The following is a 25,436-nucleotide window of genomic DNA, read 5'->3' as shown; positions in this document are numbered from 1 at the left end:
ATATATGGTATACTGGAAAATCTCTGGATTACAAAATATAATTATGAGACCTCCAGTTAGTGTCCATAACCAACAGACTGATGCAGTGGAGTGCAGTTTTAGAATTAACCGTTTCAGTAACAGTAACAATACTAAAGCAAAAACAACATCCAAACCGAAACATATGCTTCCAAAGTATGATAGACTAACAAAACAATAACTCTAAAATGCAGAATTTCAGTACATAGCTCTCTTAATTGCAGTGGTTGGGATCCAGGGTTAAAAACGTATCGCTGCCTTATTTGGCTTCAGTAGAATTTCAGTTTCAGCAAGGATTCAACATGCCAACATCCTTCTCATTATTGACTTCAATAAGATGCCACAGAACCATTTATGCTTGCTGGTATGCCCTCACCAAATGGTTTCATAGAATGGCCCTATTGTAGTGATGAAGTGTCGTTTTTCATGAATTTCTAAACCTGACAATGCACAAGGCAGAGCCTAGTGAAATCAAATAGTTGTCATGACTTGGCACGGAATTTGACAAGTGGCAGGGAAGTGACTCTTTACATATCTAAAGACAGTGGGGTTTGGTGACAACGACAGCGGTGTCATATTCTTATGCCGAACATGTATGAATGTTGGGACCAAGCTGTGTTTTATTTTGTGGTAAACAAGGCGGGCAGCTTGTGTAACAAAAGCAGTTTTATTGATGCTGCAAGGAAGAGCGAGCTGCAGACTGCTCAGATAATGGAGCAGTAGGATGGGAAGCCGTGCTATCAATAGGCACATTGCTTTTTTGTTGTGACGAGTTATGAATTATTACTCTGAGCTCACTCATTCTAACTAGGACAAACTGACTGCAAGAAACAAGGGTCTCTTGTTCATGTAAGGCCCTATACACAAGGCAGTCAAAACGGGGTGCTTGGTCTTCTTTTCAGCCCCTGATGATTGTTCCATGACTCCTGAGGCAGAAAAAGATTTTATTGACTATTGAATATGACTATTGCCCTCCTTAAAATCTTGTCTTGACTTGTATTGTAACTGTAATATCCTCCTTATATTGTTAAGCGCTGCGCAGACTGTTGGCACTATATAAATCCTGCATAATAACATCATAATAAAATTACACAGCAATGAGGGTGGGCTGCAGCATCTGAGTACCTTGATGCTTCAATTTTCAATGCCTAGAATGGACCGCCCCAAACACTCATGCTCAACTGCATGAACTTTTCAAGTGATTCTGCGTTTTGTCCATTATTGGCAAAGCAAAATGTTTTCTTTAATAACATAAATTTGCCATCAGTTCACTTTCCTGCTTCTCCATTTGCCTGTGATGAGAAAAAGCACCGTTAGCTCCAGGGCTCAGGACTCTCTCCCCAGCCCCATGTAGCCCCATATAGGGTGCATGAGTGGCCAATCACTATATGCTCATCCATACCTGGAAGTGAGTCAAATGCTTCCCTATACCTTGAAGTAACTGATATGTCAATTTGCATTTGCAGCAACATAGTAGCAGGGGAGGAAAGGGAAGCCCAGTATTATTTGTCTGAAATGCAACATGATATGTACTGATTGTATTACGGACATTCTAATGTACCGACATACTGTTATGTCTTTTGAGCTGTAGTGTAATGTTAGTCTCTCTGTTTTCCTTACTATGCTGCATTCACATAAAATGTCCTTCTAAGCAAGAAAAACTTAATTCAGCATTCCTCAAGATCTCAGTGTTACATCTAAATACATAACAAACAGGGTATGGGCCCAGGCACTAAACAGAACACTGCAAGTCAACAAGAGCCTCATCCAAGCTACTGAAAGATGGCAAGCAGTTCAAATATGAAGTTTGCAATCACAAAGCTCAACAATACCAACTACCAGCTATGGAAGTTCAAGCTTGAAATGCTGCTAAGCAAAGATGATTTGTGGAAAGTACTGAGTACAGACAGACCCGTTAATGGACTCATGGAGGAATAGGACAAGAAGAACAGGCAAGCAAAAGCAATTATAAGTATGCTAGTGTAAGATGACCAGCTAATCCACATAAGAAAAGAAAATACAGCTAAAGGTATGTGGACTGGATTACAAAAACTGCATGAGCATTTAAAACTAAACAGTAAACTATATCTGCTACGTAAGCTATATAAGATGAGGCTAGAAAAAGGCAGAGAAATGCATGAACATATGAATGCCATGCTGGAAATTGTGAAAGTGGAGTGTAAATTAAAGATAACCACGTGGTGGCATTACTGCTATGCAGCCTTCCAGAGTCATACAGTGCTCTTATTAATGTTCTAGAAACCAGACATGAGCAGGAACTCACACTAGAATACGTCAAAGGAAAATTAATCGATGAATATGACAGAAGGGAAGAAAATATGCACAATGAAGAAAACGAGAAAGCACTCAAGGTGCATGAGAGCACAAAGCAAAACAAAGAAAGCAGAGTGTGTTTTTGCTGTATAAAGACTGGCCACCCGGAAAAAGGACTGTTCAATCTGGAAAGCTAAGCAGCGAAGACGAGAGGCACCTACAAAAGAAAGATAGAGCTACGGCTGAGGCTATATTTATGTTTTTCTTACTATGCTGTATTCACATGTAATGTCTTAATAAGCAAGTAAAGCTTAATTCAGCCTTCCTCAAGATCTCAGTGCTTCATCTAAACACATAACGAACATTATAAATTATGAAGCACATCGGTAATTGTGAACCTGCTTCCTTACCCTGTATAAGCAAGGCTCTGGTTCATTTTAAAAACAGAACTTTACTCTGAATCCAATTCAGCTAAAATAATCTCCCTCAAAATCCTACACAAAGATGTGGACAAATTTGTTGTTACCTCTACAGCTCCTTAAAACAATGCTTCATTCCTCCTGAAAGTTGATTACATTAAATGCAAGTGTCTTGTATATATCTGCTTGTCTTTGGTATGTCATAGGAGTAAAGCAAAAAAAAAAATTGTGTAAAAAAAAAAAATGATTACTTAATTTAAAAGATATTCTTAAATGGACAGATTTGTTGACACCCCTAGACAAAAATATATACTGGATCATAATAAAAATTAAAATGAGCCGTTTTCAGTAATTAGCAACACACATGTTTTCAATCATGTAATCAGTCAGTCGGTCTATTTAAATAGAGACAATTAGTCACTTTACTGTTTGGTATCGTTGTGTGCATCACACTGAACATGGACAGAGAAAGCAAAGGAGAGAGTTGTCTCAGGATATCAGAAAGAACATTAGAGACCAACATATTAAAGGAAATGGTATAAGATTATCTCCAAGGAGCTCGATATTCCTGTGACTACAGTTTAACATGTTAATAAGAAGTGTAAGGTTAATGGGAGTGTAGCCAAGCACCCTGAAAGGTGCCGCAAGAGGGAAATCAACCCTAGATTGAACAGAAAGATAAAGCCAAGGAATCTTCCAAAGATATACAGGCTGAACTACAAGATACGTATCAGTGTCTGATCGCACAATACGTTGACAAGCTACAATGTTTTTGAGGGAATGTTCTTTGGACAGATGAGAGAAAACTGGATTTTTTTGGCCGGTCATATGAGCTCTATGTTCACAGATGAAAAAAATGAAGTGTTCAATGAAAAGAACAGCATACATACTTTGAAACATGGAGGAGACTCAGCTATGTTTGGAGCTCCATTGCTGCATCTGTCACAGGGTGTCTTGAATCTTTACAGGGCATATTGAAGTCTCAAAGAATTCTGGAACAAAACGTAAGTTTTGGCCATACCAATTCCAGCTTTCTATGAATTCCAGCCATTCTATTTTCCAGTGGGGGATGGCTTTGTTTTCATGGCTGAGGAACCACAGCATGATGACCAACCCATGCCCATGCTTTGAAATCAGAGAGATATTAAGGCCTGCTTGGTGAGTGCAGTCAGGATCAATAGCATAATTAGAGGTATCTTATAGTTCTCTTAAAGCAAACCTGTCTCTGATGCAAACAATAATGATAGCAGCAGCTTGTATAAGAAACAGAAGAATACGTACCTGCGTAGCAAGCAACAACTCCAGTCTTTGCTCTCTTGCAGATCTACAGCTGCCATTGGTATCCAACACATCCAGTTACACCGAAAACCAAGTCCCCCGCACTGTGTACTATGGTTCCATCGACGGGCCGCTATGTCACTACTGCAACCCACTTATCTCACTCATTTACAGCCCTTCTTTACCAAATTATAACACAAAAATAAAATGAATATATGAATATACTGAACATTTGAAAATGTATTTGTCATCATAGACCAATATCCCAGAAATCACTTACATAAAATTGGCTAGACCTAGCTGATCAAGTGTCAGTCTAGTACGTTCTTGGCCCTGCGAATGGAATGGATTTGGCGGTAGTAGCATTTCATACGTCGTTCCAGGCAGATGCCCACAGGAACATAATAGACAGGATGAAGTGAAAACAACAGAGTATACAGCACACAAGCAAGGAAAGTTGACATATCTTACCAAAGTGGCGGCGGCAGATTTTTCATTCTCCAACTCAAGTTTCAGCTGCTGCTGAGTAACAGACAGCTGTAATAAAAGAAAGCAAGATTATATTTTTCAATAGCAATATACAATTACTGCATAGTAAATGACTGATAGATGAACACATGCCTAGAATAAGGGCTATATTTACCATTGGGTCCTAATGGGCCGATGCCTAGGGTTAGAGTGGGCAGCACCAAGCCTCAAAATGTATAGTGATTTTTTATTTTTTTTTGCCTACCAGTGAACATTGGTGGGTAAAATCAGAAGGTGCTTAAAGTAAACCTGGAGCTTAACCTCTTTAAGGGCTAATATTTATAAGAAATAACAATGTAGAATTGCCTTTGGGAATCAGGAATTACTTTTTGACCTGTTAGAGAAAATTGGCCCAAACTTTAAAGGTTTTTTTCTGCCTTTCATTGGGTCAACTGTGGGTTTGGGAGAGAATGCTAAATTCTGAGAATGCAAAGCATTTTACTTTTTGGTTGAAAGTAATGTATACGTGTCTTTTTGTGAACTATGTATCCTGATATGTACCTTTTCCGCACTCCCCTACTGCGTCATTTGCCTATCAAAGCCCCATTAGATACTCTGTCTATATGCAAATATATGATCCTCCACCCCTCCTCCCATGATGTTGTGCTCAGCATCTGAATGGCCAATCATCAGGCTTACGCACTGTAATGTGGGGGTGAGTTGAAGGTTCATAGAGGTATGTAAGCTCCAACAAAAAAAGGAGCATGTTAATGGGGCAGAAGCGGTGCACAATGAAGGTAAGTATCAGTAGCAGAAGTTAATTCTGTAGCAGAAGTTAATTTAAAGTGACTTTCACTTTAAATTAATTTAAGCACATGGGGAAGCTCTCATTTTTGCGTTTGCAGGCAAAGTTTTGCCACAAGTCCGATCGCACTGCGGGCGGTGGGGCGGGGAAGCGGTGAAATTGAATTCAATGCACCGCCACGCCCCCTCCTGCCCCAGAATGCAGGGGTAAGATTTGTGAGGGATCGCGGTGCGTTCCAGCAGCTACCGCTCTGGAACGCACCGCATTCGGTGTGAACAAGCCCTGAAAGTAAATAAAATAAAATATATTGTATGGCTTCAACAGAAAGTTGGAAATTAATGTAGCTGATTCCTCTGCTTTCTGAATGCTTTGGGAGCTTTAAATCAGAACCTAAAAAATTAGCACTGGGCAATAGCATTTTGAAGCAAATTGCCCCTTTAGCTGAACCTTCTGAGATTATAATGTGATTAAGCAGCCTTCCCTTTTTGTCCAAGCTGTTAAATGAGAGCACATTGCTAAAAATGTCATAATTTCATTTAATGAGCTCTTTTCCCTGCTCTAGTCGATGACATAATGCCGCTGTAGTTAGCTCTGTGATAAACCAGTTCTCTATGCACATCGCTTTGATAGGCCACTTGTCAACTTTTCATCTCCTTTAAATAAGCTATCAATCTGAACATACAAAACAGTTTTGTTCGCTGGCCCTTTTTTTTTTGGCCTGTTTTGTAGCAGATTGAGATAATGCTACAGGCTGGCTATTACCATACGTAAAAAAGCCATCACTTAATGTCAAAAGTCACACCTTCTCAATGGTTCTTTGGTCCTCTTCCATTCTCATTTTCATGGCGCCCACATCCTGATCTGGAACAAAAGAACAAAATAGCAGAGCGTGAAATCTCATTCCTGTGGCCTGTCATTGAAAGCTCGCTGCGGAGGTCAGCACAGAAGACCCGGTCAGTTCTCAGTGGCCGAATGTCCTGGCATCACTCTGACCCTCACAACTGCCCTTGACATTCAAGGTCTTTTGCCTGCTGTTCGGCCGGCTGCTTGCAGGGAAATTAAGAAGTAAGTTCAAGAGCCAAGTGTGGCTCGGAGGACCTCCTGCTTTTCATCAATACCAATACTGGACATCCTCGCTGTTAGTCACAGCAAATACGAAGGACTTTAGCAGGTGGTTCTCTGGAGCTGAATAGCTCTGGCATGAAAAGATAAGAAGTCCCATTAAGTCATATGACAAACATGTGGGCAGAATATGGTTCTTGTCTTATCTCACAGATTAATGAACTCCTCTGAAAAGAGTCAGTAATATGAATCCTAATTGTTTTAGGCCCCATTCACACCAGATGTGCCGGCATCCCTTTTTCAAGGGATGCCAACGCAAGGACATCTGAAAAATAAATAGGTGTGAATGGGACCTGTTCACACAAATGCATTGTGTTAATGTCTGCTACCCCAAGCTGAAAAAAAGTAGAGCAGGCACTACTTTTTTTCAATGCAATGCATGTTTAACACACGTCGACACAACAGACAACATTACAACCAATACCTATATAGCTTAGTGTAAAAATTAAACAAAAAATGCAAGGTAGCACAACACATGTTAACATACTATGCCAATGCAATTGAAAGCACCTGCGTTAAATCTAAGACACACATTTCTGTTCTACTTCACCCTTGTGAAGGTAGCATTATTATAGTAATAACATCAAAGCTTGGTTAAAAAACTAGACCTGTGCATGCTTGGGCTAAACTAATGATTACAGCATGCATGGATAATAGTCACATAAGGATCTTCAGTCTTCAAAATGTGAACACAGTAGAATTAAAGGAATGCTAACTTGCTCATCTTTATACTTATGGCAAATGGAACCCAAACCATTTTATTAGTCTCATTTTACTGATCTGACTGCTTAACATGGAAAAATCAGATTCATCATCATGGGTTCCTCTGCCTTGCTATACTAATGCTTTGGTACATAAAGATTATAACACACTGTCCATTCTGCTGCTGGCACCAAATGACTTTGAAGGAAGTTGCTCTTGCTCACAAAATACTAGTAAGGAAGCAGTGACAGCGTAACTCCTCTCTGGTGCACGGCAGTGAGGGAGTGATGCCGCAGTGAATTACTGAAGTACTTTAAGGGGTGCTTTATACAGGTTCACAGGGCACTTCTGCTTGTAAAATTACATTCACAAGGACAGCATTAAATAAAAACAAACACTCATTAAAAAAAAAGAAAAAAAAACTATACATAAAATATGTTAGATGGCAGATTTAAAGGGAATTGAGAATGTGTATATATGGCTAAAAATTCAGCCTGTCTGCAGCCAGCAATTACATACAGCATAGACCACTGATATATTACACAAAGCTTTACAGAGGATAAAAAAGCATTTCACATTAGTTCCCCCTCCCAAAATGAACTTATTGTCCTTATCACACTTATGCATTCGGCCTTATTTAGTTATATCCCATTTAACCCACCATTATGTTCGTGGCAGCAAACCAGAACATACAAACTCCATGCAGAGTTTCTTAAAGAAACTAAACCCAGAATTCCAGCACCAGAGTGCAAGAGTTCCAATAACCAAAGTTAACCGTCCTCTAATAATTTCCAGATGGAATCAAAAGAATTCCTATATACAGGGCAGGTATCAGGGACCAAACCAATGCCTATTTACTTTAAAAGAACAAACAGTCACTACAGGCTGGTCCCCGAGATATCTGCACCCTCTACAACAGTGGTTCTCAACCTTAGAGCAGGACCCGAGCCCAGTAAATTCTTTTAAAACCTTCCATGGCCCAACAGTTAAAAAAAAAACCCATTATGCTCATACAGTAAAAGTATAGGAATGCAAAATATGTATTCAAAATGTATTAAAAAAGAAGTAATCAGTCAGAAAATGTTACTGTAATTTAAATAGACTATAAAAGTCTATTTAAATATTTATTTTTAGAAACTGTCATATATCAGATGTTGAGCTGAAACTTAAAGCGGAACTACAACCTCCCTATAAGGAGGCAGGTTGCCTTAGGCGACATCTCATTGGGTAGGAGGGGTTGTGTGGTGGGATGGGTCAGGGGAGCGTTCACAGCGTCTCAGGTTTCTAAGAACTCTTAGCAACCTGTGAAGCTCAGTGTGGCTTCCCGCCTAGCTCACTTACGTCTCTGGTTGAGGGGGGCGTTCAGCTCCTGGCTTGCGTCCTACGAGCTCCTGGAAACCGATGACACCAGTGAGATGGGCAGGACTCTGGTCAGAGCCGTTGTCCAGAGCATCCCCTCCCAGAATGACTGCACATCGCCTCAGGCAGCGAAAACATTACAGACAGCATTGTGTTTATAACAACATTGGGGGGGATTTATCAAAACTGGAGCAGACAAAATCTGGAGCAGATTTGCATGGCAACCAATCAGCTTCTGCGTCTCATTTTAAAATCTCAACAGAGCAAACTGAAGAGAGATGCTGATTGGTTGCCATAGGCAACTGCTCCAGACTCTGTTCCAGTTTTGATAAATTCCCCCCATTATATTTAAAATCAACCAGTAGGCCGGATTCACACATTTATGGCACACATATTGATGTATATTACCTTGTATTTCGATAATGTGCCTATTTATTTAGAGCGACCTGCCAAGGCACCACAATAGACCTTTTATTACACCTGCGAGTTATTTTTTTTCAGGTGTAACATAATTGACAACTGTGTACTTTGGCGCGTTGGGGCTCTGCGTTGATGTTATATTCAAAAGGAATGGCACTGCAACGCGCTTCGCGCATTATCACAATGCAAAGTTGTGAATCAGGCCTTAGAGAATGGAAACACGTCCATATGTCCAACTACCATCTAATGGTTATGTTTACTATCAGTTGGAATAAAATGGCAAATTTGCATCCATTTTGAGTGTGATGGAACCTCAACACATGAAACTTTAGCGCAGTTTTTACCTAATAAGTGGATGCATTTCTCTTTCTGCTTCAGAACCAGCTCCAGCTGGAGGACCCTGTCCTGCAGCGCATCCATCTCTCCCCTCATCTCCTTGTTTTCTTCCAGCAGCCGCTCTTTCTCCGGGTCATCTTCTGATTGGTAAACGATCTGCAATATTACAGACTCTTTTTATCTTAGAACGCATGGAACAAAAGGGGCTTTTTAGCACGCCGCTGAGCTGTAATAATTATCCAGGATGCTCGTCATATTGTTTCTTGCATACTGCTGCATATTTAAAATATGAATAGGAAAAGAGGACGAAGGCCGATGCAGAGAGAGAAAAAAAATAGAAAGGGAGTTCTTGAAAGCCTGGAGTACATTACATACAAAGACTATAAACACATGGGGGCATTTTTTATTGACAGGGATAATGCCTATCATACTGTTTTGCATGGCCTCATCATTCAGGTCAATTTATTATGGAGGCTGAGTCCAGGACGGCAGCTGGGCCTAGCACACCCACACTTCCCCTATGAGCTTTTTTTTTTTTTTATTTAGGAAAATATAGGCCGTAACTAGGGTAAAGCCGGCAGTTTTGTGGTGCGGGCAGCGCTGGGGGGTTGTGAAGTGCTCTTGTTGGGAGGGGGGCTTGTTGTCTTTGTACCGTTTCTCTGTGACAGCGCGGCTAGTGTCACAAGGAGCACATCACATGTCAAAGCCCTGAAGTTTTCAGCCTGGAAGCCGCATGGAGTCCATCAGGCCCACTGATAGCAGCACAGTTGGCTCTCTCCTTGGTGCTGCTGCATCCACCCGCAGGTCATTCATATTCTGAACATTAACGTGGCTTTGCATGCTTGTCACACAGAGGGCTGTGCAGGCGTCTTGTGCTATTGAGCCCTTTCCCTTTAAATCTCTAGGCCAACGGTGATTACCTTGTAAGGCGGCTTCGGGATAACGCCCAACAAAAGCCTTTAAAGTTATCATTTTCGGAAAGGCAAGGCCATTTGCATTTTTATTATGCGTGCCCCCTTTTGTTTAAACCTTGCCACTTGTATTATGAAAAAGTCTTTTTCGAATGGCAGCCGAGGCTCATTGCCACTGATAACATTCATGTGTCTCATTCAAAGGCTTTTTAGGAGCGTTTGAAGATACCGAATGATGGCTGTCTAGACTGAAACGTATACTGTAAATATGCGGCAAATTCACAACACAAAATACTCTCTAAGCAGGTCTAGAATTGTATGCCGCGTGATAAGTAAGACATCAACAGATCTGAAGCAATCAGACCTATAAATAAGGAGAGGGCCAAGCGCAGCAACTGCTCTAAACTGATAGAATATTGTTGCTATGGGCAACAAACATTTGCTTTACCAAGAAGCTCTGTATTGGCCTACAATGAGAATGGGAGAAAGAAAACACGTTATACCAATGCAACAGTTACATGTCCTTCTACATACACACAACGCCTGATTCACAATAAAACAGAACAAAGCACAATGGAGCAAAAGCGGAGCAGTTAATAACAGCATTCAATCAAGTTCCATCAGTCGAATGAGGCAAGAAATCTAATTGGTTGCTATGGTGACTGTTTCAGTTTTTCATCAGTCATCTGTACCTGCAAAAGCACCCTTATTGGTACCGAGGACTCTTAATATTTTTTAGCCAAGTCAACAATATATATTTTTTTTACCACTGACATAACCGTTTTATGATGTTTGATGTCATTTTGTATGTTTTAAATATTTTTACGACACCAGCACACAAGATTTCAGAGAACAGCTATCTTTCTTTTCAGTGATACCCAAAGTATTTTTTACAGAAACTCACTTTTCAAAAAAGGGGATACTAAAAAACATTTAAAGAAAATTGCTGCCCACACTATGGAATGTTTGATTGCTTAGTCTGTAACAATAGTTGAAGAGTACAGGGAGGAAATCGACACTGACATTTTTTTAAACTACTTATCAGGCAAGAAGATTATCAGATGGTGAGTGCCAAATGTTTGAGAAGAATTGTGAGGAGCCAAAAAAAAAGTGCCATGTAAGCAAAAAACAAAATAGAAACATATTTACACTTTCATAAAAAAAACTGTAAGGTTGCCATGGGTAACAGCGTTGCATTTGATATATTTTATTTTATTACTGGTGCTATACTTTTGAGCTAGCAATCTCCCAAAACTTTTGATTTACAAAATGGGTAACACATATACTGGTTATTCATGTTACCCATATCAACCAGATTCAAGAGAGTGTTACATAGGCTGACCAAACACTGGACAATGTTCTATAAGATTAGACAAAGATATAACAAAAACTAATTTTCCATATTTACATGGCTAAAACAGTATACAATTATTTATGCATTGTTTATTATTTTAAAATATAATATATACAGTTTGTGGACCAATCATTATTGCCTGAGCACCCCATACCTATAATTCTATATGATTATTACATTTATTTATTACAAGTATTTATATAGAGCCAACAACATTTTTAAGCAGCTTTTTATATAGTGCACATTCACATCAGTCCCTGCCCCCAAGGAGCTTTACAATGGAACGTCCCTATCCTACATTCATACATACAGGACCAATTTAGACAGGAGCCAATTACCTTCCTTTGGAGTTAATTAAGTTCTAATAATCTAAAATGTTTATTATTTTCAGCCTTGATGTAATAAGCCAAAAAAAAGTAGCAAACCAATATACAGGTGAAACTCGAATAATTAGAATATCATGCAAAAGTAATTGCAGTAAGTTCTGCAAAAGGGGCCCAAACCAAGTACTGAGTACATATGCATGCTTGTACTTTTCAGAGGTCCGATATTATTCTATGTACAATCCTTGTTTTATTGATTGCATGTAATAATCTGCTTTTTTGAGGTTGTGGATTTGGGGTTCTTGGGGTTTTCATGAGCTGTAAGCCATAATCATCACAATTATGACAAATCACGGCTTGAATTATCTTGCTTTGCATGTAATGAGTCTATCTCATATATTAGTTTCACCTTTTAAGTTGCATTAGTGAAATAAATAAACTTTGCACGATATTCTAAATATTCGAGTTTCACCTGTATGTGCCCTTTAAAAAAGTAGGGCATGTGTTGCCAGAGAGTAATTTTTGTGCCTATAAACAAAGATTATATTTATTGCAACCTGCATATTTATAAAGGAGTGTAGAATAGAAGGTTTATTTGAGAATGCAATACAGAGAGCAATGGTGTGTGGCAATCCAACATTATCATGCCTTTCACCAGCCCAGAGTAGTCAGCACAATGCTTGGCAACTTTTGACTAGTTGCTATTAGTTACTGCATTTTGCTAATTGTTCTTTGCCTTAATTAACAAGCCCCCAGAGGTTTGCTTCTTTACTCTTTTTAATATATAAATATATTTTTTTCCACAGGTTATCAGGCTGATCCCTGGACAGAGGCAGGGTCCTCCTATTTATTTTCTCCGGGTTTGGAAGTCCTTAGTGATGCAGAGTGTCGCTTACGTAATGATGTCAGCACCGCACCCCACATCATTATACTGTGAGTGTAAAGCTGGCCATGCACCTATAGGATTATCTGCAGATTTTCTATAGTCAGATGGAAAAAGTGCAACAGATTCCTCATCTACGCTAAACTGTGTGGTTGGAGGAATCTCCCACTGGGCCAAACTTCAGTATCTTGCTACTCAGCCCCGCTGGCTCTCAAAACACATGAACAATGCCTGTATCCAATCAGATTGTTACAATCCCCACAGTTTAGCGTAGATGGAGGAATATGTTGCACTTTTTCCATCTGAAAATCTGCAGAAAAACTCTAGGGGTATGGCCAGCTTTAGGTACTGTGGTGACTCTCCCCGGGTGGTGGGTCAGTGACACCCTGCCCTTACAGTAAGTGGGTTGAATGACACTTGGGGGTGTATTAATCAATCTTCTGTCCAGCTATACACTGGGCCAAGTTTACGTTTCTCAGCATGTTTCATGGTACACCCATATTTAGGGTGTAACATAAAACATGGCTACATCCCGAGCCCTCACCCCCAACCTGCCCGCCACCCCCCACTTACCTGAATCACAAGGTTTTTCTCCACTCAGGCTGCTGTAATCTTTAGAATTTTGGAATTGCTGTGCATGGCTACGTTGGCTAAGCCACGTCAGCACATCCACGTCATCCATTCACAGATGATTTGACAAGATCTGTGATTAAGGAGACTACAAGTCCCGTCTTCCACCACAGCAGAGGGACTTCACATTGGTGTACAAGTGCTGTGACATCACCACACTTGTAGTCTACTAACACTTCCTCCCATCCCTGTAACAAAGTCCGTACCTCAGTACAGAAAGGGACTGAGGAATAGTCTGCAAGAGCCAGAGCATTGCACCTAACATCCACTGCTTTACTGGCTCCATGTGCAAACAATAAATGCAAATTTTTACTTTTAAGCATGTGCATGCAGTTCATATTTTTTGTAGGAGGTGGAATATGGCTTTCTTTTTTTTTTAAGTAGACTTGGGCTTTAAATAGGGCAATAAGAAGTAAAGGGGTTCTCCATAGCAACCAATCACATTTAAGCCATCACTGGTCTCATTGTACCTACATACTTTTCAATGAAATTGTCCAATCTCAAAGAAGTTTCTCCATTTCGATAAAATTTAAGAATGATGTGGATTTTTTTTAGAAACAAAATTACTAATTTGACTAATTTTATTCTGGCTAAACTGAAGAAAAAGAGATCTCACAGACTGGAATATTTACATAGTTACATAGTTACATAGTATTTGAGGTTGAATAAAGACATTAGTTCATCAAGTCCAACCTATTAGGATCTCATTCTAGGAGTACCTGTACCCCTGTATATTACGGTCCCTTAAGAAATCGTCCAAAAGTTTCTTGAACAATTCCACATTATTTGCTGAAATCACTGTCTGTGGCAGTGAGTTCCAGACCCTAACTGATCTTACTGTGAAGAACCCCCTTCGCCCCTTGTGCTGGAATTTTTTTTCCACCAATTTTAGGTGGTGGCCTCTAGTTTTTGTAATGGAGTTAATTTTAAACAGTTTATCGCTAATGTTGCTGCCACCATTGAACATTTTGTACATGGAGATCATATCCCCCCTTAATCTCCTCACCTCCAATGTGAACATGTTTAAATTTAGTAGCCTTGTCTCGTAGCTCTGGTCCTCCATACCCCTAATTAGTTTGGTTGCCCTCCGCTGGACTTTTTCCAACTCAAGGACATCTTTTCTTAGTACTGGTGACCAGAACTGGACCGCGTACTCCAGATGAGGTCGAACCAATGATCTATAAAGTGGCAAAATTATAGACTTGTCCCTGCAATACATCCCCTTTTTAATACAGGACAAGACCCTGCTAGCTTTGTTTACAGCAGCCTGGCACTGCAAACTACCTTTCAGTTTGTGGTCTACAATGACCCCCAAATCCTTCTCCATTTCTGACTTCCCTAGCGGCATACCCATAATTGTATAACCCATTTGTTTATTTTTAATTCCAATCGTCTTCCAGTTTTAAGGCTTTTTGTGTAAACAAGGCTTTTTTTTTCCTTTCAATTTTTTTCATTTGTCATTACCAACTGAACCTTAATGTCAATTGAATGATAATCGCATGGCAATTTCCAAACCATCAATCGTTTTTCTATGGCAAATTTCAGCAAAAAAACTAAGAATATATGTGCATGGCCAGTAAAATCCAAATAATATTGATGATTGATCATAACCTCAAACAGAACATGGACCCATGTGTGGCTAACCAATGCGGATTTGAACATTAGAAGCACACAGCTTATGCAAAGCTTGAATTTGTATGTATTGGCTCTTCTTAAAGAGCTCCAATCTGTACAAAAATAAGATATTTCCAAAATTGTAATGCAACTGGTAGTACGATGGTGGTTACTCTCTCTCTCTCTCGTCCAGGATTGCAGAGTAGCCCAATTCACTTCATGAATGAAATATCAACAGCAAATAAAGGCATACAATTAGGTGATGAGAGATACTCAAACTGAAACACTGCACATAGCCAGAGAAATATATAGGTAATTTTGTTTATGTTTTAAGATGGTAATTCTTGAGGACAGGTGCACTTCAAAGGCTTGGCGATGCATATGGATTCCAAACAAACACAATGCATGGGTATGGTGGGAAAGGAGAACTTGGCTCACAAAAGCATACTGCGTGAATGGGACTAAAGCATAAAGTGTACTTTCCTCAATGGTCGCTACACTCATTTGCATGGCTTTATTGAGGAGTATAAGTGATCGTCCCATGAGGCATCATGAGAACCTATTCTCGATGGCAAAATCCCAGCGGGGGCAGAGAATACGATGCTTCTGGCCCACAACTTTATGGTACCCATAGAAAAAAAAAACCTTAAAAAGTCATTTATTAGTAAATGATGCCACTGCGGAAAAAACCTCAGTACACAAGACAAACAAACATGAGTCCCTTCAGTCTTGAGGTCTTGTGATTGATGCATTTGAAGGAAAAACTGTTTTGTTGCCTTGTTCCAACCAATCAGCATCTTCCATTCATGCCTATAGTACACTGCATATATCCATCAGTTGGGTTGGGGAGAAGACTGAGGTATATTCTGGGGAAGAGGTATTGATGGAGAATGCCTAGAAGTCTGACTGCCCATTGAGCTCAAAGAGTCATCTGCCCATGTAAGAACTGCCAACACTTTGATTTGTTAGAAGATTACATGAAGTTTAGACAAACAATTCTAGCATGCTAGGGACAAAAATTATTGCTGACGTGTGAATAAAAGGGGATTTTAGCCAAAATTATTTTCTAGCTTGTTCGAAAATCCTTCTCTTCTGTAGAGGATTGTTTTCGATAACATTATAAGCACAAACATATCAGTACAGAGCATTTACAACCTAGGCTGCATGCCTACTAAATGGCCCCTTTTACATGGGCAGTCCGAGCACATCCACCCGTCAATTTTTCAATATACTGTATACATTTTTTTTATTCTATCAGTTTATTATTTGTTCTCTTTCATTCCAATAAAGAACTTGAAGTGAATTTCCATCTATACTTCAACAACTGTCACATGCATGGCTAGCCTAAAGCTTAAGGATTCATGATTGATATGTCTGAAGGAGGACATAAACCAATTGTAAACCAATCTAACCAATCAGCTTCTTCTTTTCATGTCTTAGTGCTCAGTGAGGAAAGGGAAATGTCATCCGATTGGTTGCTTTGTGCAACAAGATTATTCCATTGGTATATGTGATGGTATCCATATCTTCCAAATGCTACACTCTGTTAGCATGTTGGTTTGGAATACCTTATTATTTTTCAGTGTTTTGGTCTTTTGGGTAACATTCAAAGGATGCATTTAAAGCTACCAGCCCACCTGTTTAAAGCTCAACTCTATATTTACAACTACTGCTTTGATCAAAAAAGCACAACTTGAATCCGTCTAACATGTGCACCACCTTTAAACTCAGTTTCTCAGTTTTAAAATCAATAAAGGGGACTACACATGCTTAGCACCATCTTAATGCAAATGGAAATTAAAGAATAAATAGCCAGCACTCCTTAAAACACACATTAAAGACAGGGTGTTAGTAGCATACATTTGCAGCAAATCTATAAGGAAGGTAAATGTGAAAGATGCCACCAGCACACCTAAGATCCCTTTGGAATCACCAAATGCTAATTTTATTGCCCAAGTTGTCATAGTGGATACAAGTGCTTTCGGGACCTCGCAGGGTCCCTTCATCAGGCTTCAGCATTGATTGGTTAATGCTGAAGCCTGATGAAGGGACCATGCGAGGTCCTGAAAGCACTTGTATCCATTCTAATAACTTGATCAATAAAATGAGCATTTGGTGATTCCAAAAGGATCTTCGTTGTGTTGGTAACATCTTTCACATTTATCTTATGCATACAGAGGTGCCATCCGCAGTCATTACGAGCACCCTTCCTATTACATGGGATCTCCGGTAAGGAGTGCGACAAGAATCTTTCTACTAAATCTATATGGAAGCCACACTGCACCGTCATAGCCCCCCTGCATAGTGTTGTCCCTAGCTCTAATCTAAAAAAGCAATCATCCCGGGACATACACAAAAGATTAAAGGGAGGTATGCCAGGAAAAACATATTCCTACTTAAAAGTGCAGAGACACACCAGAAGAACAGCACATAGCTAAAGACCTGCAGTGTGTCCCAGCATTCATTAACTAGCTTTTTAAAGCAAGGTGCACATTTCCAGCACACTTACCAGCCAGTCCACAAATAAATTCGACACTGTGTCTCAGTGTCTCAGTAAAGGTGAAGATTTGCTCTCTTATGGGGAATAGAGAGTGAGGTTAACTCTGACTAAACAGCATGCTGAAAAATCTACCATTTGCCTTGAATTCCTCTTTAGAAGTAGCAGTACACCTCCTGACATGTGACATTGCCTAGGCACCCCTGTACCCTGCAGCTGACATTAAAGACAATGAAGTACCAAGTGAACACAATCTGATATTATGCGGGTTTACTGGTGCCAATAAATAAATCAAGCTTACAGCTTAAGTGAAGTTTTCTTTTAATGGTGAGTGATGGCAATGCTTCAAATAAGTTCACTTTGGCAAATGTAAAATGTTTTTAAAAGACAACCAGTCACTGCTGCTATATAAAGCCGCTTTAGCCCAAACAAAACTAGGCAATGAACTCTCCTCCTTATTCCTATTATGCAGAGAGACTAGACAAGGGTGTCCCCGTTCCCCGGCGTTATTCGAATTAATGATGGAACCCATCTCCATAGCACTTTGTAAATCACCTAGGATAGTTGGGATTCATTTAGGGACCTTGGATGAGAGATTGGCTGTGTATGACATTATTTTGTTCCTCCTAGACCCTGGCCCATTGCTATAGGAGGCACTGCAGGTCTTAAGCATTCTTAACATTTAGATCCTGAAGGTAAACTGGGAGAGACCTGAGATCCTCCCCATAGACCCAGAGGAGAAGGTTTGTGCAGACTGTGCTCTATTATTGCAGGGGACCAGTGAAATAAAATACCTGAGCTGAGTATATGTATTTCCTGATCAAAAGCCTACCTTCTCATCTATATGTGTTGCAACATGTGCCTGTTTGGACCCCATCAAAATAAATTCCTTTTAGGAAACGCCTGTACCCTACACATTGACCAAGACCATGGTTGCTACCATTAAGGCCTGGAATTTGACCGAATATTCCAAAACACCAAAAAACCCTCCTATAGCTGCAGCTTGGCTGAAATCCAGTCTCCTCTTCTGTTTCCAATCCTGGATCCTGCCCTTTGGGCAACCAAAGGTATTAAAGATGGCCACACTTTTATGCCAATTGACAAACAAATGATCTATCTAACTCTTATTTTTTTATATTCAACTTTATCACGCTTATCAAGCTCAGTTTGGCACTAGGCCATTGGAACTATCCTCTTCTAAAGTGGGTCACTAGTCAAGCCTCCTCCCACCATATTCAAGGCGCTATAACAAAATGTTCATATAGCTTTTGACCAATCTGCATTCTAAATGGCTAATAAATGCCCCAAAACCTGATGCAGAAGACTAGGAGGATATGCAGGGTTTTCCACTTACATATCTGGTTTTGACGAGAGATTTGTGGACACAATTTAAAGTTCTCCATAGGGTTTACCTAACTCCACAGTAGTTACACAGGATCTACAATTACTCCTAACTGTAGTGTTGGAAATGTTCATAAGTTAGAGATTGTTTTCATATGTTCTGGGAATGCCCAGCTATCCAATTGTATTGGGCTGCAGTGGTGGATTTTAATACATCAATGACCAATATTATGACCCCACAAAATCTTGAAACCTGCCTCTTAGACCTATTGGAACCTTTGGCTGCGACCCATTCAGCTAGAATGTCCCTTTGCCCATTCTACGCAAGGAAAGCTATTGTTTTTAAATGAAAAGTCCCTGGAGCACCTGCCTTAGACTTTTGGAAGTCATTAAATAATGCAGCGTTGCCTTACTATTAAGCTTCTTATGAATCTAGGTGTTGCACGGTGAAATTCTATAAAGTCTGGGTCATTTGGGTCAGCTTCTAATGACACTAACTCATTAGTACCATCTTAAGCATGTACAGATGCTCCTCGCTTAACGACTTACCTGTTTTGCGACCACTCGCACTTACGACCGTCCTCCGAGCGACCTCCGACCTCGCGCGTCAGCGCCAGTGCGACGTGTCGCCGGGGGAAGTGACGTCCTCCGATGTTCACTGCGGGTCCTGGTGAGTATTTTCAGTGCCCGATGTACAGTACACTGTTCGGTACTGTACATCTGCAACGCTATACAGTACTGTACTAATGCAGTACAGTACTGTATAGAGTTCCTCACTTAACGACCAATCCGTTTAACGACCTGGTCGTAGGAACGGAACTCGGTCGTTAAGTGAGGAATACCTGTACACATTTTGATGTCCTCTAGAGATTCTCTACTGACAGATGGACATAGTCATGCGGTCTGATCGGAAGCCTAATGTTAGGCTATGGGCAGCTGGATCTAAAGAGATGTGTGTCTGTTTACATCTGAATGCCCCAACTCTGTCTTGGAGCAGAAAACAAAATGGAACAGAGTTCTGTTTTGGCAGACCAGATTGTGATGTCTCAGGGTAATCTGATGTAATTGGACACATGTTCACTTACATCTGACTCCCCATAATCCTAACTTGGGTCAGGTAAGTTCAGTTTTTTTCCTCTATCACCTACACTATTGATCGTGGAAGGCCACTGACACTGGTACAGGAAGTGATGGGAAATCCAAAGTTGTCAACGGAACAGGAGGTGAGGAGATATATTTCAATGGTGACACTTGTTCTGGTAGCAACTGTCTAAGAGGTGAAGAAAGCAAAAAGAAAAAAAAAGTGGTGGTGGATACATAACAGCCTAATAGTAATGTAAACAGTCATCCTGTGAAAGTCTACAGTCATTGCGCTGCATGGTCATACTGTATACCGTATGAGAAATATGAGTCAATTTCCAAGGCCAGCTCTATGGTGCAAGTATCGTAGACAAGAATGTAGAATGAAATCAAAGATCTTCCAATGGGCTCCCCATATGTAAACCTCAATGAAAGAGAGCAGAATGCAAACTAGATGTCCACAGCCTTCATCCCTCGAAGAACTAGAATATTTCTACTTGAAGAATGGTGCAAAACTGAGGACTGTACACATTAAGGACTCATAAAGCAGCATCTCAAGGACTAATGGAGGCTGTTCTAAAAGGCACATGGTGGCCCTACGTAAAAAAAAGTATAAAATAGATCAAAAGAAATAAAGTTTCTATTTGTGAAAACTCTGAAGGGCTTTATTATGAAAAACTATTTACTGTGGCATTGTAGCTCATTCCATAAACATTTCCCCACGGTGTCAGTCAGGATTATTATTGCTTAAAAATAATACCAATAAATGGTTTGTGGGTGTGTGTTTGAAAATATACAGGATGCAAGAAAGAAAGGAAGGCATTTTCTTTTTTTATTGTAACTATTCACATAATTTAAAAGGGGTATGTTAAGCCTTGCCTCATGTGCCAATTAAATCCTACCTTTGTGCTAATAAAACCCCCCTCATAAAATTCACTCTGCAGGTGTTTAAAAAAAGAAACAGTTCGAGCAGCAGTACTCAACTTAAATCTGGAGCTGCCCTCTACAATACTCTTTATCCAGCACAAGATGTCCTTAGTCCTCATCCAACCTGGAAGACTAAGTGAAGACTGTTAGTGCATGCAAAGGCTCCCTACATTCACTGTGTAATGGTGCAAAACAATAACGTTGACATTATGTCAGTGCTACTCGATCCATCATTGATGACTGGCCACCACTTGGTGAAGACAGAGACCCTATGACATCACATGACTGGCTTGAGGGATTTTAGAAAAAGGTAAGTATACAACAAATAGCATAAAATACTGCTGGGGAGACCTTCAGGGAGGGGGAAACAGCGGGGGGTGAGAGAGATGAAAAGGGCTGCCATAAGGGGATTAGGCTGTGGAAGGGTTTGTTGTGAGGCAGAGTTATAATCTGAGGGGCTCTGGGTAAAATATTTAATTCCAGCAGTAATTTATTTTGCCACTAGATGCCCTCAGTGTTCTGGTTGGAATGATACCCAGGGTCCATGCTGCGAGTACAAGGCATCACCACAGCGCTCTGCACTCACAGTGTAATGATGCAGAGAGCAGTGGTAAAATATGTAAAGACCGCTCTCAATCATAGAGAACTGACCTGCACCGGAGCAGAGGCAAAGAAGAAAGGAATGCCATTCACACATGACTAGCCTTAAGAGACTTCTTAAAAAGAAAAAAAGAAAAATACTGCTGGAGAAGGGGCCTGGGCTTGGGCTTCAACGAAACTGTAGTGAATCGCTTTCCATACTCTCAAAAAACATTATTAATAATGGTGGCAGCTGGTATAAGCACAAGCAGTTATAACCGTCTCAGAGAGTTTGTATCAGTGACTTCCTAAAAACAAAAAAAATACTTCTTAAGTGTCTATGTGTGGATAGTCCCATTTGTCTGCAGTTCACACTTGTGCAGCAAACAGTTGCCAGGCTGTTAAAGTACAACTGAAAATGCTAGCTGCCCGGATTTAATCATTTCTAATCATCAACCCAGCAAACTGGACATAAGGCCTGGTTAAGATGGGCAGCAAACTTTACTGCCCTGATGGTGCATCGCTTTTCAGAGGGCAGGAGAACAGTGGCAGCCCGGCATTCACAAGAATTCACATTCACTGCCGCCTCCTGAATGGCGTCTTTATTTTTTAGTTCCCAATTTGGATCTTCACTGTCAATACCGAGCCACAACCGCGTGCCCAACCTGTTGCAGCACATCCTATTGATTGCAAATGTTGTGTTTGGCAGCTGGTGACACTTGCCAAACACAACAATTGCAATCAATAGGACCACGGGTACGCAGTTGTGGCACAGCATTGAAACAGAAAATCCCTATTTAAAAAAAAAAAAAAAAAGCTGTTTAAAATTTGATGCATCTGCAGCATGTTGACAGGTTCAGTGGCCACTACTTTACCCTGTAAATGGGCGGCCCAGGGGTCAGTAGAAATGCGGATCAATCGCCTATCTTTACACCCCTTTGCCTCCTGGCTGAATGAGGCCAAAAGTTTCAGAATTCTTTATCTTTACATTTCTTGTAGGTCAGCAGCTCAGAAAGATTTGACGCCATTAGGACAGCCAGGCTTATAGCAATTTCAGATTAAGAGCTCAGCAATGGCAGCCTACATAATTTCTCCTGTGACAGGTGTACTCTAAGCCATGCGCTCACTACCTATGAATATTGTCCACAAGTGTTAACAAATATGAGTAATAGAGATAGATCCAATGAAACGCCGAAAGCATCATCTCAATTCCTTACTCTCCAATGCAGAGCGTCGAATCCTTATCACTGGCACCATCATCTGTCTGAAACAAGAACTGCAAGTAATCCGCTGTTCACTCTCCCGTCACTATGAAGATGCTCATTAGCAAGATGAACAAAGAGACAGTCCTCTGTAGCTACAGTCATCTGTTACACTTTAATTTTCAGGTTTTGTTATAGCATTCTTTGTGCCATCTGTCCACAGCAGTAGACCTTGACTTACTGAATTCGGGAGCCAATGAGTTTAAACAAAACCACATGCTGTACTGTAAGCCGAACGCTGCCAAGACACTGGCAGCGTTATGATTTATGTGACCTTTTTTTCTTGATACAAATATAAATGGGAACAATCGTGTAAGAGAAGTGAAAGTAATAATGCGCCTTGTTTGTACTTAATTATGTGATGTTTATATCGATATCATAGTAGAAATATCAGTCACGGGTCGTGTATATATAGAGATGGCAAGAACGTGATTACCAATTTCATTTTTATGTGTTTCATTGCTTTGAATCTATTTATGAAAAGCAAAAGCTACCCCTTTACCGTGCGACGCAACTGCTCTTCCCTCTTATGGTAAGACTGTGACATCTTTTTTCACCTAGTTCATTAGCAGATGACAAAAAGTATCACCTCCTCAATTTATTTATATATTTATTACAGAATGCATACGATGGTGTAAACGGCAAAATTAATTAAAGGGGAAGCTGGGGAAGCAACTCTCCTTAAAGCGTATTTCCACTTTTGCAGCCTATTTACAATAAGACCTACATTATATTATATTAGTTACATTTACATAGCAAAAAAATAAATATATATTATATAAAAATAAATATATTTGCATAAAAATCCTAACTTTTTCCCTTCTATGTAATGTTAAGGAGGGGCTGGGGAAGTCATGTTTACCATAAGTAATCCTTGATGTACTGTGCTAGCAGATCCCATTATAACTTGTAAAGTAGATGTACAGGGACCGTCAGTCCTAACAAAGGGTTAAAGAGCTAACCGCTTGGGTGGTAAATTGGATGTAAAAAAAAAAAAAAACTGTCCCTAAAGCCCATTTCACATGGGATGATCAGGAGGGGATCCGTACATTAGAGTGGTACAGATCAGATGTCACCGCTGTGACATCCGTGTCTGTCCAGTTTTTTGCCTACATCTTGCGATGGAAAAACTGAAATGTCTGGACCTCATGTTGGTCTACGTGGAATCGGATGTAAATAGACATGTGTTCATTTACATCAGATTACTCCCAATCCGGCACTATCAGGTCCGTCAAAACGGAAAATTGTTCCTTTTGTTTTCCCGGACATAGCCAGAGCCAACCACGTGTAATCAGACGCCTGTCCGTTTAGCCCCAGCTGCCCATAGACTAGCATTTGGCATCCGATCGGGTCTGCCTGAAAAACAGGTGGACAGGTGGACCCGATTGCACTGCCCATGTGAAAGGGGCCTAAAACTGGCCCCTAACTGCTTATTGCAAAATATTTTAACCAATACAAGCTACCGATGTTGTCCTCTGTATAATCCTGCCCAAAAGAAACAACTAGAAAGGTAAGAAATAATATTTTAGAAATTATTTTTAAATATGCTGTGTAAATGGAAACGCATAATTAATATATAGTGAGGGGAATTTATCAAAATTAAGATTTGAAAATGAAAGAGATAAGGCGATTGGTTGCCATGGACAACTGCTCCAGATTTTGTTTGCTCCAGTTTTGATAAATTCCCCTCAGTGCGTTTTTTTCAAATTTGACTGAGATAGTGAAAATACACTTTAACTGCTTGCATAGTGCTTCTCTGACAGGGGATCAGAGGGAGGTCGGTACACAATCTTCCTCTGGTCCCCTCTCCGCTGTCAGAATGCAGAAGTGCTTCCGCTTCCGCTACATCAATTCCGCATTCTCGTGTCACTCTCCAGCTTCAGACGCTGGAGAGAAGCTGATGAAGCAGATCTCTGCTTCATTAGCTTCTTCAGGGGGGTCCTAGGTGACATTAGGGGTCTTGGAGACCCCTGATGTCTCCATAAAGAGGACCTGTCACTTCTTTTGCCATCACATAAGGGGGTTTCTTAGACCCCTATCTGATAGCAATAAAGTTAAGTGGGAAAAAAAAATAGGAAAAAAATTAAAGTTTCCCCCCAAAAAATTAAAGTTACACATAAAAAATAATTAAAAAAACATTTTTTTTTTAAAAACTTCCCACCCATACATACACGCATGCAAACATGCATCAGGGGCGCATGTCTGCGAAAACGACGATTGCGCCCATTACACCGCACATGTTACATATCGCCGTGAACGTCGCAGTGAGAGCAAAAATTCTAGGGCCATCAATCACTGATAACACTAAACTGATGAGCTGTTAAAGCTTTTAAAGCGTCGCCTATGGCCAATTTTGAGTATGGTAATTTTTTGCGATTTCGCGCATGCACGCAATTTTTAAGCATGACTGACGTTTGGTGTCTGTTTACCCGACGTGACCCCGTCTTTTATATTTTACCAAAATAATTGGATAATAATAATTGTTTCCTAACATATTATTTAAAAAAACTTTTTTTCCAAAATTTTCAGGAATGTTCCCGAAATATAGTAACAAAAATAAAACCCGTAGTGGTGATTAAATACCACCAAAAGAAAGCTCTATCTGTCCCCAAAACATGGTATAAAATTCATTTCAGTACAGCGTTGCATGACGGAATAAACGTCAGTCAAAGTACCGCAACGCTGAATACTGAAAAATGGCCTGGCCAGGAAGGGGGTCTAAACACCTGGTCAGCAAGTGGTTAAAATAACTCCACGCAATAATTAAATTGCCTCTAACCACTGCCATGTCTTGTAATGACATGTGAGAACCATTCACTGCAATAACACTCTGT

At 40.2% G+C, this 25,436-nt stretch overlaps 1 protein-coding gene across 1 annotated transcript in view; it reads right to left on the bottom strand.

Moving 5' to 3' along the window:
* Window positions 1-25,436, bottom strand: part of CUNH10orf67 (chromosome unknown C10orf67 homolog) — a 94,373-nt gene that overhangs the window by 52,785 nt on the left and 16,152 nt on the right. Inside the window, exons 6-8 of the mRNA XM_018557951.1 lie at window positions 9,210-9,357; window positions 6,065-6,123; window positions 4,461-4,526 (exon numbers count right to left, since the gene is read on the bottom strand). Of these exons, the coding sequence (XP_018413453.1) occupies window positions 4,461-4,526; window positions 6,065-6,123; window positions 9,210-9,357 (273 nt within the window). The remainder of the gene's footprint in view (window positions 1-4,460; window positions 4,527-6,064; window positions 6,124-9,209; window positions 9,358-25,436) is intronic.

The sequence above is a fragment of the Nanorana parkeri genome, unplaced genomic scaffold, assembly GCF_000935625.1.
Source record: "Nanorana parkeri isolate BGI_ZX_2015 unplaced genomic scaffold, ASM93562v1 scaffold313, whole genome shotgun sequence".
Lineage (NCBI taxonomy): Eukaryota > Metazoa > Chordata > Amphibia > Anura > Dicroglossidae > Nanorana > Nanorana parkeri.
The sequence above is the reverse complement of the archived record's forward strand: the minus strand, read 5'-3'. Positions and strand labels throughout refer to the sequence as shown.